Here is a 19,741-nt window from a genome sequence, read left to right on the forward strand (position 1 = left end):
TGAGTGTTTGCTTGTGGGAAGGCCCCCAGGGTGGGGGGGAAGGGGAAGACTTGAGAATGGTGTTTACCCCTACAGTGCTAATATGTATTAACTTCTTGATTATTATGATGATATTGGCTATGTGGTTTTGGGATTCAGCTTTCTGGTGTCTAAATAAATGTTTTTCTTTTGCCTTCTATATGAAGAATCTATTATACTTTGCTATTCATAACTACACAAGCATAGTCGCCATCACAGCTGTGAATATTGCCTTGGGGATACATCTTTTTTAAGAGAAATTCTGAGAGTCAAAGTTCTGAGCATGATCACTTTATTAATTTGGCTAGCTGGAACCAATGAATGAGGTCAATGGCCTCTCTCCATGGCCAAAGACTTTGAGTGAGGGCTGACAGGGTCTTTTGTAATAGTTAGCAAGGTGACATAGCCAAATTTCTTGCAACATAGGTGTGTCTTCTTCCAACTGGATATTGATGACATAGTCAGAATTGAGATTATATCATTTGGACCTCCCCTTCTGGAACACCTTTAACCACAGCCAAGACAAGTGAGAAAGTCACAAGGCAAAGGTTCTCAGGAGATGGAAGTTGCTATAATACTTTAAGGATAGCTAGGTGGTTCAGTGGATAGAGTGCTTAGCCTGGAGTGAGGAAGACTCATTCATCTTCCTGAGTTCAAATCTGGCCTCAGACACTTATGAGATGGGTGACCTTGGGCAAGTCACTGAACCCTGTTGACCTCTGTTTCTCTGTGATGGGTGAGGTTACAAAGGTGGAGGTAAAGCTTGACCTTCAGGCAAGGTTCTCTGGGATGTGGGTGGTGGGGGAAGTTTCCAAGAAAAAGGAACCAGAAAAGGCAATATTAAATCTAGAATCCATTTGCCCCCTATCACATACAAGTGAATGCATATAATGTACCAGGCCTGATCCAGGCTGGTCCAGTACCTCAGGTTTGAGAGTGAAACAAAATGAGATACTCATAGTATAACTGACAATCCATTGCAGGGGAAAGACATTCAGAACAGAAAAAGAATCTTTGGTGAGGATATATCCTTAATTCAGATGTGCAAAACTTTCTTGCTTTTGGTGGTCCACTTGTCCAGCCTAAGGAAGTAGCTGAACCTTCTCATGCCCTGCCTTTTGTGTATCTTTTTGTATATCATAGTCATGTAGAAGCAAATGCCTTTGGGATTAGATGCCACTTGTGGACCACTTCCATAAACAGGTGAAGATGAGGCTTTTGCTATGGACTTCAAGTTTGGTACCAGATCCTATACCTAGCATCTTATTTGTTTATATGTAAGATCTGATAACTTTCCTAAGGCACAGAGATAATATTTGTAGGAAATTCATAGGCAATTTGTATAGGCCTAGGAGGTCCCAGCCAATGCTGTGAGTTTAAGGAGTTTATATCCCATGTAATGAAAGTACTCTCTCACTGTTCTTATGTTTCACAAAATTAATCTCTTATTTTTTGGGGGGAAAGTTCACTTTAAAAAAATGTTGAGTTTTAAAATAATTCTTACTTTCAACTTTATCGTGATGGTGAGAAAAATGTCCTATTCCAATTATTCTAATAATAATCTCTCCAGTTAGTATCATCTCAGCACACCCTTAGCGTATAGCATTTTAAATTCTAAATGATGAGTTACAATTTGGAGGGATGTGTTATCTGATCATTTCCTAAATGTTTGTGGAAGAAGGCTTGGAGTTGTTTCCAAGCATCTATTTGGGCCATGGAGTGGGCCCTAACTTCTCCTCCCCAGATCACATGTCTACCCACTCCACTGTGAAATGAAACCACGCACATAGGGAAATATGGGGGCTCAATATAGTGTCCTGTTGCAGGGTAGCAGATAATCTCAGGTTTTTTCTTCCCATGGGCTTGCAATAATTTGGCAGCTTCATTGGCATAGAATTCACTTTTCCAATTGTGGTCATCCAAACCAACAAGAAACAAGAAACAACTCTCAGCCTTTTCAATTGGAATTAGGCTTTTTCTATTGGGTTCCTCCAAAGGATTGTTGAGAGCATCAATGATGTCTGCAAAGCCATCTTCAGTTATCTTGATACGTTTTGGGTCACGTTTCAGTGGGGGAGTGGTCATATCCTTGTAGTGTAGCACACACCCTACATTTGCCAGACAGCCATTGATGGTGACAGTGGCTGTAATGTCCTTCAAATGGGAAGCCATGGAGAGGCACAGATCACCCCCTTTAGAAATTCCAAGCAGCCCAACTCCTGGACCCTTTACCTGAGAAAGTCAGAGAGAGAGGGAATGAGAATAATGTTATGACTAACAAAAAGGGGCAGGTAGGAGGTGCAGTAGATAGAGAACCAGCCCTTAAGTCAGGAGGACCTGAGTTCAAATTTAACATCGCACACCTGACACTTACTGAGTGACCCTGACCAAATCATTTAATTTGGAATGCCTCAAAAAAAAAAAAATCCAAAACTGAAAAAAACTTTCCTTTTGCTTTAAGAAATATTTTTGGACTGTATAGAGCTTTTCAGTAACCCCTGCTCATATCAACATGACATGTAAAACTCATGTTATACAGCATATTGATTATAATCCTATGTTGCAAATATTATGATATCCATTTTTGAGAAAAGAAACTGAGAACCAAATACTTGCCCACAATCACGGTGACTTAAAATTCAAGAAATTTAAATAGTACAACACATAGAGTACTGGACCTCAGGAAGATCTGAATTCAAACTGGGCCTCTGGCAGCCCTATGACCCTGAACAAGTCACTTATCCTCTGCTGGCCTCAGTTTTTTCAGTTGTAATTAGGGATAAGGAGAGCACCTATCTCCACAGCTTGTTGTAAGGATCATATCAGATAATATTTACAAAGTACTCAGCATAGTTCCTAGTACAGTGTAGACACACTTAATAAATCTTTCCTTCTTTCCTTCCTTCCTTCCATTTGGCCCAAGACAACTCACATGCCTATGATAGAGAGCTGATTATGTATTTTAATTGAGGCCTTTTGGAGTAAACTCTCCCCTTGCCTCTTTTCCAACCTATTAATGAGTCTACTCAGGGGAACTACAGGTTGATGGATGATATAATTTGGAGCAGGTAGACCTTCTGCATACTTCAAGTCACTCCTCACTGACATTCTTCCTGGAAAGCTGGATCCAATGAGATGTCCACTCTCACTCACTTAATTTACAAATAAGGAAACTACAGCCCAGAGAGGTTAAAAGCCTGTGTCTTCCAAAGGCCACACAGAGAACATTACCAGAGGGGATTTGCATTTTTCTCAGTTTTCTCTTTTAAACACAAGAGAGGAATTAGCCAGTGTTAAAATACTCTTTGGAATTAGGGGAAAATTTCCCAGAAATGCAGGCATCTAGGTAGCAAAGTTGATAGAGTGCCTGGTCCAGAGTTAGGAAGACTGCTCTTCCTGAGTTCAAATCTGGCCTCAAAAACTTTGTAGCTGTGTGACCCTGGACAAATCACTTACCCCTCCTGTTTACCTCAGTTTCCTTCTCTGTATGGCAAACCCCTCCAATTCCCAATAAATACTTACATAGGAGGTTTCACTCCTGGTTTCATTTCTAAAAATGAAAAGCAGTCAGGGAAAGCATCTACCCCCAGAATCAAAGAAATCAAAGAAGAGAGAAGTCATAAAATGAGAAGACAACCTGGGAGTGGTTCTTCAGGTACTGGACAGCCTCTTCAAAGTATTCCAGATGAAGTTCCTCCATGTCTTTGGGGAGGTCCTCACAGGCATAGTATGCCAGGGCCAACACAGCAAAGCCATGTCCAGCCAAGAGGCTGGCTCTATATTCAAACAGGCCTCCTCCAATTCCAAAGATGTCGATGATCCCAGGAAAGGGCCCTGAACCTATAAGAAACTCAGAGTCATAAAGCATTCCCTTTAAAGTCTTCCCTCTGAATTCGAAGGTTAATCAAGTTGTTTGCTCTTACATGACATATTCTGACTCACCATAAGACTCCTTGTTCACTACTGCATGTGCCCTGGAAAGAATATACCTAATTACATCCACACAGCGTGATTTTTAAAAAACCCCTCAATAACTGGAAAACTATATATATATATATATACGAATTATATGTAAAATAAAATTAAAAATAAATATATGTAATATCTATAAAAACTGGAAAAGAAATAACTAACATTCATATAGTGCTTACTATGAGCCAGGCAATGTTCTAAGCATTTAATCCTCACAACAGTCCTGTGAAGTACAATTACTTCAATTTATAGTTGAGGAAACTAACCCATCAGAGGTGAAGTGACTTGTCTAGGGTATACAACTGTTGTCTTATTTCAATTGAAATTTAACAAAATGGTAACATTGAGGCAGATCTCTGAGCAAGATAACATTTATTAGCAGAGGTAGGCCATTGTCACTAAATAAGTCAATGGCTAGTACTCCATTAATGCCATAGACCTTGAACAAAAGGATAGTTGAACTTCTATATGCTTTGGGGAGTTCTTCATACTTCATTTTCAAAGAGGATCAATAACATCAGGATGGTGATATATTGACTTGCTTGTGAACTGGATTTAAGTGAGGCAGAGCTAAGCAAAGTTATCATCCTCACTCTCTCCTCCAGAGTCATAGAAGTCCAGTGAGAGGACAGAAGTCAACTGGCAATGGCTTGGGAAGCAGGGGCCATGGTTGAGGTTGGAAGGAAGGGCTCTCTCCTGGGGTAAAATCTCCCCTCCTTCAAAGCTGCATGCCTTGGGGGTACAGCCCTTTTTGCCCAACCCTAACTGCAGCTCTACCACAAAGAGGTTTTGGAAGTGTAGAGCAAAGAAAAGAACAAGGTAGATAACATGAAATTAAGGGCATCGTGAATGGTTACAGAGCTGAGACATAAGGACCAACATGATTAGTTGGAAATTTGGTAACAGGGCCTAGCAATAACCCAGAGGAAGCAAGGGCTAGGACAAAAAAAGGTTGAGTTTTTGAATCCACGTCCAATTACATCTGAAAGCTAAAGTTTCTATTTCGAATGTATCTGATATCAGGCAATGGTTTTCTTGGTGTATAAATTGTTAGGCATTTAACTTGTTCTAGCTTATAAGGTACAGAAAAGCTGGATGAAATTGGTAAGTATAATTTTTTTATTTATTTGAAATGTAAAGGAGGGCAAAGGTGGTCTGACTAAGGATTAGGAAAGAAAGGTAGAATAGAAAAAAAGGAAGGATTTGGGAGGGGTGGGACTGCAGCTAGTCCATGTGCCCTCAGTTCCATGGGTTCTTAGCCTCTCCCTTCCCCCATCCTACTTCAGAAGACTTGAGAATGTTAAAAGAATGAAAGGTTAGGGACTGAAAAGAAAAATTTGTAGCCTGATTTAATGATGGAAAGTTAGAAGAGGTTATGTTTATCTGCCTTCCAGGATGGATCTATGGGAGAGTTTTATTGAATTTAATATTAGTCTTAACTATGGTAAAGTATTGATTCAATTAATTATTAAACTCCAAAGGTTTCTGCTTGGAAGGGAAGCTGGCCACACCTAGTTCAAATTCCTAAGACTTTGTGATCAGGCTAAACCTTTTAGCTAATCTGATTCAAACCTTTTTGTGAAACTTTTTCTGAAGAATAGGAGTTAGGAATTGAAATGCCTAAGGAATTGAAATGCCTAAGGTGTTTGTTTGTCCAAAGTCAGGAATACACAGTCTTGTGTCCTTTTGGGGGAGTGTATAAATTTGTGGATAATATTCCATTTTAAAAGGCCAGAGATATTGGACTTTAAGAATATGTACAAATCTTCATATAATTAAAATGTTTACATATTGTTACTTGGCATTAGGACTGCAAAATGCTTAACACAAGGACTGGCATAAGTTAGACATAACATTATTATTATACATTTAATTTAAGGTAATTGTAACATACCCAATAGCTTTGAAATGGGTTTTAAACACCCAAAATAAGAAGATCAATAATTTCTGGAAATGCAATTGATATCATCCGAAGTTATTGTTTGTGTTGTTACTGTATTTCTAAAGTTCTCTTTGAGGTAGAAATGATGTTAAAGCAATTTTTAAATCTGAATTTTGTTGCATATAAATGGGTTTTTTTAAGAGATGTGATAAAAATTTGATCATTTAAAACTGTTATATTTGGTTATATACATATGTACATATATGTATATGTTATACATATATATAAATTCTCCATTTGAAATCTTGGCTATTATGAAAATGTATACAGTGGTTTAAAGTTATAATTTATTCTCTGTGCAAGTGATTTGGAAATGCATTCACCTAACTTGATAATGGGTATTTAAAAAAGCAATTTCTCTTCATTTTACTGTTGGAGAAAAATGATGAATGGTTTAAGAAGCTGTTAAGTCATTCTATTTGACCATATGCCCTAATTTAAGGTATTATAAATTTCCAAGTTTTTTTTTTAATTAAAAGGAAGGTTCAGTCAAAATTGTTGTGCTACAGATGAAGAATTTATAAAAGTATGTTTGTGAAAGGAAAATGGATAATTATGCAAAGGACTTGTAAGATTTAGTCTTGTAATTTTTGTCAATTATGTACAAGAGTTTGTAGATGGGCATGAAACATGGGAATTTTGTGTTATTTAAGAAATAATATTAGGACAAATTTTGAACTGATTTTCAAAAGAGAAATACTTTTATGAAGAAATGTTTTGTAAAATCTTTTGCATGATTTTTAGAAGGTCCTCCAAATTTCTATTTGTAAACTAATTTGTTGTAATATCCTAATACTGAAGTTAATATTCAAACATACTGTGAATTTCCTTAAGTTTCTAGGTGAAACTTCCATTTTTGAGGAGTTCAAGTGTATTGCAAACAGTCCCAGGGCTTTTCTATTTATCCCAGATCAAAATAAGAAGAGAATGCTTTACCCTTCTCCACCAGGCAAAAGGGAAGGGGGAGAGGCAACAGTTACAGTGAAGGCCCCACAGTTCCTGTCCTGGACCTTTAAGCTTGGAAGTAATACTGAGTGATAGCAAGGCACCAGCTTCCAAAAGTGGCTCTTAAAGTCAATAAAAATGATTTCTAGTGACTGACTTTTAGGACAAATTTAAAATTTAAGATGTGAGTCCTGGTAAAGTTTTGATTAATAAAACTTGGCACGTGATGTAAAAACTTCTGGGATAATAACAAATTGTGTTCTAACCTCAATAACCCACCATCTGAGGAAGATACCATTAGCTACTCAGAGAGAAGGTGACTGTTACAGGTGGAAGTTTGCCTCTGAGAAAAATAGTTGAATGGACAATCTTGGCCCCAGCCTGGGATGGGAGCCTTCTGGCTCAGTTTCCCCATTGTGTTCCTTTGAAAAGGAATGTTTTCCCCCCTGACTATTTCTGAGTCTGGCCCTATAAAGTGGGTATGATACTGCATGTAGAAGACTTTGATGCTTTATCTAATCAGGTCCTTGCTTTTCGTCTCTATGGCATGCTTCTGCACTCAAAGTAAGTAGCAAGTAGTGGAATCAATCAAATAATTGGGTACATTGGTACTCTTGTATCGTCTTGTGAAAGATAAAACGCATGGAATAATCTTTCTAAATGTTATGGGAATAATTAGATAAAGGGAAGTAAACAAAGGTACAAATATAATGCTGAATCAATATCACATAGACTAAGGCTGGGATTTAAAGTGAACTGTAATGAAGGTGTATCTATATGGAATAAGGTCCTTACATATTTCAAGATGATGTAAGAGGAATTGGGTATTAACACAATTGACCAAATTAGTCACTGAAACTAAATCAGAGACATCTTCAGTTTGGGGAAAAGGATTTCAGTGGAAGTTTCTTAGAGGAAGGTAGCTTGTAGAATACCTTTGCATTGATAGAAAAGTTAAATGTTTCCTGTTTTGATCTGAATTCATTCCATGACCTAAATATAAGTTAAAGTTAGTGTTTGAACTTATATGTATATCCCTTTCTTTCAAACAAAATAGTTTAAAAAGAACAGAGAAGCTTGGGAAACAGATGCAAATCTATTAGGACAATAATTTATGATCTTAATCAGAAATCTGATTTTATGAATTTGAACAAGTATAGAAAGGCATGTAGGCCATTTAAGACTCACTTTAAAGGTGTGAGGCTATAGTCATATCCAAAGATGAGGTGAGGTAGGATTCTCCTGACTTAATTTCCCCCACTGACACCTGGCAGACTTTAAACCTGGCTAAATACCAGTTGGTAGTCTACACAATTTTTGCCTGGAATTGACATGAAGTTAGGGAAATGTTGTTCCCTTGCTTTAGTTATGGACCTACTCTCATAATGGCAAATCCTATAAGCAAAAGTTTTGTAAGCATAATATCAGATCTATTAAATAATTGGTTAGTACAGGAACATCTGAAGTTATTACAGTAAGATTGAGTTATTAGGCTTAGAATTTTAGCCAAAACAACTATTTAGCCTTGACATTTGTTATGTGTGTGTGTGTGTGTGTGTGTGTGTGTGTGTGTGTGTGTGTGTGTATTTCTGTATAAGTTAAGTTCTTTTAATTCTTAGTAACAGTATGGAGACAACTAGGTCAAGGACTTCTGAAGTCAGCATGTTATTCTGTTGCTTAGTTAATCATACTTGTCTGAAGTTAGTTAATGTTAAAAGAAGAATAGTTTGTGGTCTATCTTGTAAGTGCTTCAAAAGAAGCAGAACATGACCAGAAATTGGAATTGTTTTATGACTTGATATGTGCTGTGTTGATGACATATTGTATTTATGTATGTATTCAAGCCTGTTATTAATTCCTTAATGAAATTTCATCCTCCTGATGTGGGAATGAATAATGCACAATTTGCCAAGTTTCCAATTTTGATTTTATAAGGATAGCAGTTTTGTAGGAGAATGGACATAAGAGGGCAGATTTCTATAGAAGGTAAAGGGAAGATGCTGTGCTGGAGATGGCTGGAACAGGAGCCCAGGTCAGAGGACTTCATCAGATAATGTTCCCTGCCAATCAGCTGTGTAAGAAGAGATTTGTGAAGCTTAAAGGGACAATTGGTTGCTCATTATAGTTTTTCCTTTGGGTCTATGTATTGAGGGGTATCTCCCCAATTGGTTTATCAATGACATGATACACCTCTCCTCCTTCCTACTTAAAATAGAGATACATGAGGAGAAGAATTCACATGAGAAAGAGAGTAAGGGAGTATTAAAGATGTGGAAACAAAATTTGAATTAAAAAAAAAGAGAAGAAATTTGTGTGGAACAAAAGGAGAAATTCTGTTTCCACAGGACTGAAATACCTCCCAGTTTGGGGTGATAGCAAAATGTAAGTCAGAGGTGACTGGTTCTAATCAAAGTCGTGACCTAGCAGAACCAGGCTTCTGATTAAGCAAAAGGTCAGAAGCTTGTATGCATGCTTAATGAGCTATTTGAAGGGGAACCTACCAGGGAGGAGACTATGAAGTGTAAGATGAAGGATGTGGCATCTAGTCAATGGAGAGCAAGACAGGAAATTCGAATTGGGAACAGTATAAAAAGTGTTGCATTTGTGTGATCAAGTGTCTTCTCCATTAGGGAGAGATCCATTCACTAGGAATGTAGAATAATTGGTTTAAACAAAATGAGAACTTTTCTGACTTCACAGTGAGTATTGTTCTTTGTCCAGACTGAGCACATTTCTCACAAATCCCATATTCAATCTTTCAGATGATTCACACATCTACATTTCCAATCCTAGTCTTTCTCCTCAGCTCCTACTTTGCCAATAACCTTTTGGATATCTTGTTATGTGTTCAAAGAGAACTCAGGATCTTTCATTACAAATGAAAACAGCAATTCATCCTGCCATTAATCAGTTTTTGAGTACTCCCTTTGTTTCTAGTTCTTTGCTACAACAAAAAGAAGTAACTATAAATATTTTTGTTATCCTTTATACCTTTTCATTTTTGATATTGTTGATTTGGTTTTTCTGTTTTCTCTTTTTACAACATCAAACTAGTTATTAGTTTCTATTTTATGTTTTTTAAAGTACTGTTTCTAGTGTTATTTCTCATTTCATGTTTCTCTCTTCATTTTGTTAATTGTTTGATTTTTCAGGATTTGTATTTTGATATTTAGTTGGGTTTTTAAATGGTTGCTTTTCTAGGGCTTCTTTTTAGTTGCATGTCCAATTTATTAATCTACTCTTTCCCTTTTTTGATGAAAATGTTTAGAGATATTTATTTCCCTTTTGTGACTAGTTTTAGGTCGTTCCAAATGTTTAGGAATGTTATCTAATTGTTGCCATTTTCTTTGATGAAATTTCTATTGTTTATGTGTTTTGCTATTTGAGCTTTAAATTTTAGGTTTAAACTATATAATCTCCAATTAATTTTTAATCCTTCCTTTGAAAAGGATATGAACAGGCCATTTTCAGATGAAGAAATTAAAACTATCTATAATCACATGAAAAAATCTCTACATTTATTAGAGAAATGCAAATGAAAACAACTCTTAGGTTACACATCACACTTGTCAGATTGGCTAACATGCAAAACAGGAAAATTATATATTCTGGAGATGATGTGGGAAAATTGGAATATTAATGCATTGTTGGTGGAGTTGTGAAATGATCCAACCATTCTGGAGAGCAATTTGTAACCATACACAAAGGGCTACCAAACTGTGTATACCCTTTCACTCAGCAATACCATCTCTAGGTCTGTATCCCAAAGAGATCATAAAAATGGAAAGATGACCTACATGTACAAAAATATTTATAGCAGCTCTTTTTGTGGTGGCCAAGAATGGGAAATTGAGGGGATGCCCATCAATTGGGGAATGGCTAAACAAGTTGTGGTATATGAATGAGATAGAATACTATTGTGCTATAAGAAATGATGAGGAGGTAGACTTCAGAAAAACATGGAAAGACTTACATGAACTGATGCTGAGTGAGTTGAGCAGAAGCAGAACATTATACACATTGATAGTCATATTGTGCTATGACTAACGTTGATAGACTTAGCTCTTCTCAACAGCGCAAGGATCTAAGACACCTCCAAAAGATTCACGATGGAAAATATTATCCACATGCAGAAAAAGAACTATGGGGTCTGAATGCAAACTGAAGTACGCTATTTGCTCTCTTTTTTTGTTTGTTTTGTTTTTCCTTTCTCTGGCTTCTCCTATTCATTCTAATTCATCTTTACAACAAGACTAATGTGAAAATATGTGTAATAAGAATGTATATGTAAAGCATTTATCAAATTGTGCACTGTCATGGGGAAGGGGAGAAAATTTAAAGCCCAAATGCTTGTGGAAGTGAATGTTTAAAATTAAAATTAAATAAATTAATTTAAAATTTCTTTTTAAAAAATTTAATTTTTTATCCTGAACTTGAACACTAAAAAGGGCATTTATAGCTATAGGCATATAGTAATACACACATGTACATAGGTACAAACACATATATCTTAGAACATAAAAAAAGAGGGTTATGTATGAAATCAGCAATTTCCATGTCATAAACAAAGCATATAATAAATTCCACGTATCACTCTCAAAACTATCCTGCTTATCTATGCTTCCTTCTGAACTTCTTTCTGTACGCTTCTGAACATTAAAAAAAAGTTTCAATGGCTCTTCTGGCAAAGACTGGAATCCCTATTCTAATAATCTATCTTCCTCCTATCCCAAATTAAAAACTGAAAGGGGGGAAAACACATTTGTAACAAATAGAGTTAAACAAAATGAATCCATACAGTGTCCAAGTCAAAATGTTTTTATCTGTGCACCTTGAATAAATTACCTCTCTGTCTCTCACAAGATTGGTAACACATATTAAGCTGGAGATATGATTTGTCACTTTACTCATCAGAATTTCTAAGTCTTTCAAAGTAGTTTTTTTTCTTTTTTACAGTGTTGCTATAACCCCTTCCTTCATATTTGTATATTCCTCAAGTACCTCAGTTGTGGAGAATAACATGTTCTACCACCTCTTCTTCCTCCTATATAAACTAAGGTATTTCATTTATTCTCTTCTCTTTCTCCTTTAAAAATCCTCAGAATGGAATCAATCCATCTCTAGGATCTCTGTTTTCCTAATGTAATTTCCTGAATGTACTGAATATATTAAGATTCTGAAGGGAAACTTGTTTCTTCTCTCCCATCAGGATGTTAGCACTGTATCATACTATAGCAGCTTCCAATTACTGAAATAACTTTACCCTCTAGATTTCTATTGAATCTTGTTTTGTATTTCAAAGTTCTTGCTTAGCTTTTGTCTTTTTCATCAGAAATGCTTGAAAATCCTCTATTCAATCAAAGATCTACTTTCCCTCCTTGTTGCATTATCCTCAGTTTGGCAGATTTACTTTTGGTTTTAAGCTAATTTGACTTTTGATATATTGTAACTCAAGGTCTTCTCTCATGGATGGTAGAAGTTTATAGGTCTTGTGTGATCCTGAGTGTGGTTCTTTGATACTTGAATTGTTTCTGAATACTTGCAGTATTTCTCCTTTTATGTGAGAGCTCTGACTTTGGACCCTGATACACCTAAGACTTCTCATTTTGGAGGTTCTTGGCTTTATCCACTTTTTTCATCTCAGCACCATATTGAGTTTTACCCAGAAAGAATATTCAATGCATCATTTATAGATCATAACGCAATAAAAATAGTAATTGGCTCAGGGACCACAAACAAAAGATATAGACTGAAAAAAGATGTAAAACAGAAGAGAGGATTTCTGAATATGTAATAAAGAATTAGAAAACTAACAAAAAAAACTCAAAGTAAGTAAAAAAGGAGACTTTTAAAAATTAGAGGGAAAATTCACAACTTTGAAGCAACCCCCTCCCCCCAAAAAATGAGAAATAAAGCTAAAAGCTGGCTCTTTACTAATTTTTCCAGACTTATTTCCTGAATTAGAACTTAATGCAACAGCCAGACTCTGCACCCTTCCTCCCTCTCAAATTGTGTGGTTAGGCTTTGTTTCTGAATTCAATTTCCTGTGTTCCTTCTGCTGGCTTTCATTTGCACTCACTGTTGGTATGCTTCAGTGTCCCTGGTAAGAATTCTATGGTCAGCTGTCTCTGATCATAACACTGAGTGATCATCTGTCCTCTTTGAAGATTTCTTGATCACAATCCTGGGTGTGACAGAAGTCCTCCTGGATCAAGATACTGGGTGGTCTTTTGTCTTTCCTGGGGGCTCCCATGATTAGGATAATTGGTGCTCTTTGTATTCCCTGGGGCTTCTGTCATCAGGAGGGTGGGTTGTCTCTTTCCCATTTGAGTAGGAGGCTGGGGATTCTCTCTACTCTGATCAGGGAGACTGGTGGTCTCTATCTCCCTTGAAGTTTTCCCTATCCCAGAGTTGGAGGGTCTTCTGTCTTTTCTCTGAGCTTCCCTGGTTGGGACATCGAGTGATTTTCCTCATTCATGCATGCCTGTCCTATGTGATTCTTAACCATAGCCTTCATCACAGGGCCTCTATCCAATATCATGAAGGCCTTCCTCCCTTTCTCCCAACATTCCACCATAGAGGTAGCCAAGTGGGATGGTGGATAGAGCACTGCACCTGAAATCATGAAAAGGTGAGTTCAAATCCTGTCTCAGACCCTTAGTAGCCTATGTTTTCCTCAGTTTCCTTCACTGTAAGGGTGGAATAATAATGGCACCTACCTCACAGAGCTGTGAGAATCAAATGGGATAATATCTGTAAAGTATTTAGTTTGGTGCTTGGCACATAGCATGAACTACATAAATGCTTTCTATTTTTATCAAGAGGGTACTTTTGAAGCACTTTGGCCATCCATCAGTTATTCTTCAATCTTTCCTGTCTTCTCTTCCAATGGTGTAACTCCTTAGGGGCATTATTTATTCCTGTATTTCTTCAGAGTTCCTCACTGGTTATATGTTGAGCCTCTCAACTGCCACCCCCTCCCCCACCTTTAAGTCTTCAAAGACAGTGACATTTCATATCTCACTGTAATGTAGAAACACTAGGAAAATACTAGTTTGGAAAATATGGGTCTTTGTTTTTATGGGAATCTTTCAATCAGTAAAAAAAACAAAACAATACAAAACTGTGCAAATACCTGAAAGAAGAATCCAGCCTACTCTTCTCCTCATGTTCCACTCTGGGATCATTGCTGATCTCTATTATCTATCCCAGATGTGGTGGTTGGTTGTTGTTCTCTGTTCTTGAAGAGGACCAAAATGGCATCACTATGTCCATATAAAGGTACAGTGTGTCCCACTGTGGCTGATCAGACCAGTAGGACCTCTGAAGGCTCTATCTACCAGAGGTCAGGCACAAATAGTCCATAGGAGTATTTGGAGTGGAAATGTCTCTAAATTTGCCAAAATATAAGTATATATTGTCATATGATATAAATAGAAGCTCTATGGGTACCTATCCAAGTGCATGTTGACATGTGATCAGTTGGTACTCTTCAACCATTTCCTTTCCTGTGTGGAAAGACAAGTCAGACTCCTTTGATTATACCCTTCCAGGAGATTTGACAATGTCCTGAGCTTATCTGGGTTAATTAAAAGTGGAAGTATCAAATTGTGTCAGCTCAGGGGACTCACCATCCTTAAATCATTCAGGGACTCCTGTATATTCCAGGTAAAGTATTTTGGGAAAATAGGGCAACTCCAGAAGACAAGTTAAGTCAGCTTCAGGGTCACATGTGCAATCCACTCAACAAAATTGGCCATGATGGGGCATCACAGCAGGACTTTCCAGAGGTACATAGGGAGTCACCAAGAGAATTCTCATCAACAGCAAAGAGAATCATTTACCCACACACCCATTTACCCACACAACCTGGTCCCCCCATTATGCTCCTTTTAGGAGAAGCACAATTTGGCTCAATCTCCCATGCCTTCTCCAGTGATGGTACTAGGCTACTAATAATTTGTGGTCATAATTATTGCCCCAAGACACTGGAAACATTTTCAATAATCAAATAAAAAATAAATTCGATTATGTCCTTCTTAGGAAAGTGGTCACATGACAAGGTCAAGTAGCACAAAGGCCAGATTTGTCAGAACACCTGGTTGCAAGTCTTGGACACACAAGTCATTTCATCTCTGAATCTCAGTTTCTTCATCTGTGAAATGAGAGGACTGGAGCAGATGCTAACCAAAGAATCTCCTTCCTAGATACTAGAAGTCCTCCAATCAGAACTGCTCAGATTTCTTTGGCATGAACCCTCCCACAGAGAAGAGAAGCCACTTCCAATCCCATCTAATAACCACTTATTGAAGCAATAAGTGTAAAGGGAAGAAAGGGAAGGGGAAAAGCTTTTATATAGCACCTTCAATATGCCAGGCACTTTAAAATTAGCTCTTACAAACTTACTTGACAATTATTTAGTTAATTTATATTTATCTAAACTTCTTTACAATTACTTGATTCTTGAAACAACTTTGCAAAGATAGGTGCTACAGATGAGTAAACTGAGGCAGACATAGGTTAAGTGACATGTCCAGGGTCACACAGCTAGCAGTTTTCTGAGGCTGGATTTCAGCTCAGCACTACCTGACTCCAGGGCTAGCACTCTTCTCTACTGCATCACCAGTTGCCTTTACCACCACTATATTAGATTCTAGGCTTAGAAATACAAGCCAACAATAGTCCTTTTCCCTATACATTTACCTAGATAGATCTGTGCATGATCACCTCTTCCCTAGACTACTACAAGTCTCCCTGCCTCTAGGATCTCCCCTCACAGCCAATGAGATATTTCTAAAACTCAGGTCTCTCGGTGTATGTCACTTCCCCTCTCAGGAAGTTCCAGCAGCTCTCTGCTTCCTCTGGGATCTATAACCCTTCACCACCTGACTCCAGTCCACTTGTTTATACTTACTACACAAGACTCAGCATTACATAACCTCCAGACCACTCAAAGTGGCCCATCTGCTATCCCTCACTCAAGACATCTTTCTCTCATCTCCATGCCTTTGCTGTCCCATACACCTGGCCTTTAAGTACAAAACTCACTACAAATACCTCTTCATACCTAAGGCCTTTTCTGATTCCCAGTAGCTCCTGATGCTTCCCCCACCCAACTTCAAATTATATGTACCTTCTATTTGATTTTTATGGACACCTAGGAGACCCAATGGATGGAATCCTTGACCTCAAGTCAGGAAGATGCTTTCTGAGTCCAAATCTGGCCTCAAACACATACTAGTTTTGTGACCCTAGACAAGTCACTGAACTCTTTTTGCCTGTTTCCTCATAACTGAAATGAGCTAGAGAAGGAAATTGCAAAACACTCCAGTATCTTTGCCAAGAAAACACTAAATGGGGTCATGAAGAGTAAAAACTGATTAAAAATAAAAATTTTGCCCCTTATATATTTTCTAATTATCTCTATGTTTATGTATTGTTTCCCTATGTAAGGTCCTTTGGGCAGAGTATATTTTGTTTTTGCCTTTTTAATCTCCCTTTTCAGCAGTAGCAACTTCTCTTGAGTTTAAGGAGAAATCCTTTTTTTTCACCTGCCCTCCTGTAAATCTATACTTTATTTAGAAAGTGTCAACACTGCTACTATATTGTTGAGATTATACCTCAAGTATATCCTTTTCCTTTGTTGCTGCCAGTATAATTTTATAGCTCTATTTTTACAGGTCTTACTTGTATCAGCAATTTAAATGTCTCTATATTCTGTTTTTGCACCACAATAAACATTTCTTCATCAATTTTTCCACCTTTGTGTTAACGATATAAAAATTCCCTCAATTTCTGTCACTTTCTTGCTAGTCATTTTGTAGATTAACAGCTTGCTTGCCCATGTATTTCTGCAGTTCCTTTTTATGCCATGCCTACCCCGCCCCTTTTATTTCCAAACTTATTTTAATATTTCAAAGACCAGTGATCTTGTCGCGGGGAGAATGCCCTCTACTGACATAAAGAACAATTCCTGTATAACTGATTATCTTCAAATGGCCAAAAATGATCACCATTGAAAGGTGAACTTTGGTCAGGAGCTTAACTAGGCTGGGATTTAGCCAAGAGAGACCTGTATTATCAATGCTGATGCCTCAGATAACTTCACCTTCAATGAATAGTTAAGAGTAAAAGATAACCACAAATGTTTGTTCTATGCAACTGAGATTTGGAGGGGTATAGTGGCAGATTCCTGGACTTGAACATGGGACTTCAGACTCCCACTTATAGATCAGAAATCAGATGATTTAGAATTGGAAAGGACCTTGGAGTGATTTGTAAGCCATGTCCTTAGTGCTTCCCTCCCAAACAACTGAGAAACGTCCATCCATCCCTCTGACATCTCAAGATTCTTTTAGACTGCCAGGAGGAATTCTTGGAACTTCTGAATGGTAGAAAATCCTGCTGTGGGCGAGGGAAAGAAAGAGGGGTGGTCGGTGATTACATGAGGGCTCAGAGCATAAAGATTTGGAGGGGGGGCACCGACCTGGAGGCAGGAAGAGGGTGGCCCGAAGGCTGCCCTCTCGCACCGGGATCCTCCTCACCCCTGGCCGCAGGAAGCTCCGTTCGTGGACCACCCGTGCCAGCAGCTTGCTGGGCTGTGGGTCGTGACCCTCATACACCTCCAGATCCAGGAGGAAAGGGGTCTGCACGTCCCGCTTCACCAGCCGCCAGAAGGGCTTGTCGGGCTTCATGCTCCAGAAGAGCCCCATGGGCTCCACGCCGCTGTAGCTGCCCCCCAGAGAGGGCGCCCGCGCCAGGTCTAGCTGCCCGCCCGCGTCCGCCTCGTAGCGGGCCGACGCCTGGAAGAGCGCCCCTTTCTCATCGCGGAGGGAGGCGCGCAGGGTGACCCGCTGAGCCGGGGCCAGACCGTGCACCGCGATTGCCACCGTCTCGTCCCACATGCTGCGGGGACCGGGAATCAGGGTCACCGTCACCGCCATTGAAACTGACCTGAGGCACCCAGGAGTCCTTTGAGATACGATGAAAGGGGTGGTCCTCTGGTTGCCAGTGGCTCCCCCGGGGGCGGAATCTCTTGGGAGCTGTCCAACGGCTTTGTAGAGGCGAGAATGCTCCCGGGGAGGCAGAGGCGTGGGATGGGCGCGTGTCTAGTTCAAAGTCCTTTCCTCCTTTTCGTAGTTCCGCGTTTTCAGGAAAACCCCTAAAATTAGGAAGGCGTTGGAAAAGTTTCTTGTAAAGATGGGATTTCAGCGCGGGAGGTCAGCAGGGAGAGTTGGGGAGGGAGAGCCTGCCAAGCCTTGGAGACCGCCACAGGAAAGGTCCCGCGCAGGGAGTAATGGAGAGCCTGTTAAAGGACTAGAGAGAACTTGATCAGAAGTAAGGTGTGAGAAGACTGACAAGACTGAGGAGGCGGCTAGGTCCTAAAGGGCTATGAATGTCGAGAGACTTCGGGCAGACTGACCTGTTGGCTGGTTATTGCCTTAGTCCAGGCATGAGGTGCTGAGGGCCTGCACCAGAGTGATGGCAGTGTCAGAGGAGAGAAGGGAATGCATTTGAGATGTTGCAAAAATGAAATGAAGAGGTCTTGGCAACAGTTGTGGGTGAAGGGGTAGGAGAAGAGTGAGCAGTCTAGCCTGACACTTAGGTGGCCTATCTGAGGGACTGGGAGGATGGTGTTGTCTTCTACAGAAACAGGGAAGGAGCAGGGGAGAGTTGAGGGGGGCAGGGAGTTAGAGTTCTCTTTTGTGCAGATTAAGTCTAAGCTGTGTACTGGACAATCCAATTTGAGATGTCTGAAAGGCAGTTGGGAATGAGAGATTGGAGGTCAGGACTGAGATTGGGTCAGGATGGGCAGATTTGAAAAGCTGCAGCATAGACATGGTAATTCAGTACATGGGAGCTGATGTGTGTGTTTCTCCTTTGTTCCCAAAGAAGACCATGCCATCAGAGAAATAATGACTCGACTTGCACTTGACTTTGTTTTGAGTGAGGGAGGGCTGTGCAGGTCACCAGCCTCACTTGTCCTCCAGAGCCATCTGAATGCACTGACCAGAGATTCATCAGGGTGCCTGGAGATGCCCCAGGATGAGGCAACTGGAGTTGTGACTTGCCCAAAATACAGAGCTAGTGAGTGTCAAGTGTCTGAGGTGAGAGATGACCAAGTGAAGTTGTATAGAGGGAAAAGAGAACAGGGCCCAGGACAGAGTCCTGTGGGACACCTACAATTAGAAATCATGCTCTGGATGAGAATCCAGCAAAGGAAACTGAGAAGGAGCAGTGTGATAAGCAGGAGAATAAGCAAGGCAGAGCAGTGTTCCAAAAACCCAGAGAGAAGAAAGAGTGAGCAGCTCTTTCAGAGGCTTTGGAGAGGTCAAGGACAATGAGAGTTGAGAAAAGGTCATCAGATTTATCTGCTTAGAGATCGTGAGCTTTGGAGAGAGCTATTGTAGGGAAAGGATAAGGCCAGAAGTCATATTGTAAGAGGTTAAGAAGGGAGTCAGAGGTGAGAGTGCAGTCACCCATTGTTGACTACCTTTTTGAGGAGTTCAGCTATAAAGGGCAGAAGACATATAGGACAACAGTGGGAATGGAAAGACCAAGTGAGGGCTTTTTCAGAATGGGAAGACATGGGCACTAGGGAATGAGCCAATAGATAGGGAAAGACTGAACATAAGGGATAGAGGCAGGCTGGCTCCATATGCCTCCAGGATCAAATACAAAAAGTTCTGTTTGGCAGTAAGTTGGAGGAACCTGGATGGAATGGGATCCCTTGAGCAGGTTAGTCAGAGTGAGAAATATGACCCCCTCATCATTTGAGAGGGGTGAAAGAGGAAATAGTGGCAGGAGAAAAGGAAGAGGGGAGAAGAGGGAGCTGTCAGTGAAATGGTCTCATTTTTTTTTCTG

The 19,741-nt window shown here is 39.4% G+C and overlaps 1 protein-coding gene across 1 annotated transcript; it reads right to left on the bottom strand.

Moving 5' to 3' along the window:
• Window positions 1–293: 293 nt before the first annotated feature.
• On the bottom strand, window positions 294–18,176 carry LOC140517712 (acyl-coenzyme A thioesterase 1-like). Its single transcript, XM_072629180.1, has 3 exons — window positions 17,364–18,176; window positions 3,656–3,858; window positions 294–2,250 (listed from the first exon to the last, which is right to left on the bottom strand). Exons 1-3 carry the CDS (start codon window positions 17,818–17,820, stop codon window positions 1,645–1,647), a joined length of 1,266 nt encoding a protein of 421 aa, XP_072485281.1. The 5' UTR covers window positions 17,821–18,176; the 3' UTR covers window positions 294–1,644.
• Window positions 18,177–19,741: the final 1,565 nt, after the last annotated feature.

The sequence above is a fragment of the Notamacropus eugenii genome, chromosome 1 (assembly GCF_028372415.1).
Source record: "Notamacropus eugenii isolate mMacEug1 chromosome 1, mMacEug1.pri_v2, whole genome shotgun sequence".
Taxonomy (NCBI): Eukaryota; Metazoa; Chordata; class Mammalia; order Diprotodontia; family Macropodidae; genus Notamacropus; species Notamacropus eugenii.

What these genes read in the sequence shown, in the direction of transcription:
- LOC140517712 (XM_072629180.1), bottom strand. Translation starts at nt 17,820, where the DNA reads ATGGCGGTGACGGTGACCCTGATTCCCGGTCCCCGCAGCATGTGGGAC. An exon ending in CACCCTCTTCCTGCCTCCAG is followed by an intron (nt 3,859 to 17,363) that starts GTCGGTGCCCCC and finishes AGTTTCTTATAG; the next exon opens with GTTCAGGGCCCTTTCCTGGG. An exon ending in ACCTGAAGAACCACTCCCAG is followed by an intron (nt 2,251 to 3,655) that starts GTTGTCTTCTCA and finishes TGACTTTCTCAG; the next exon opens with GTAAAGGGTCCAGGAGTTGG.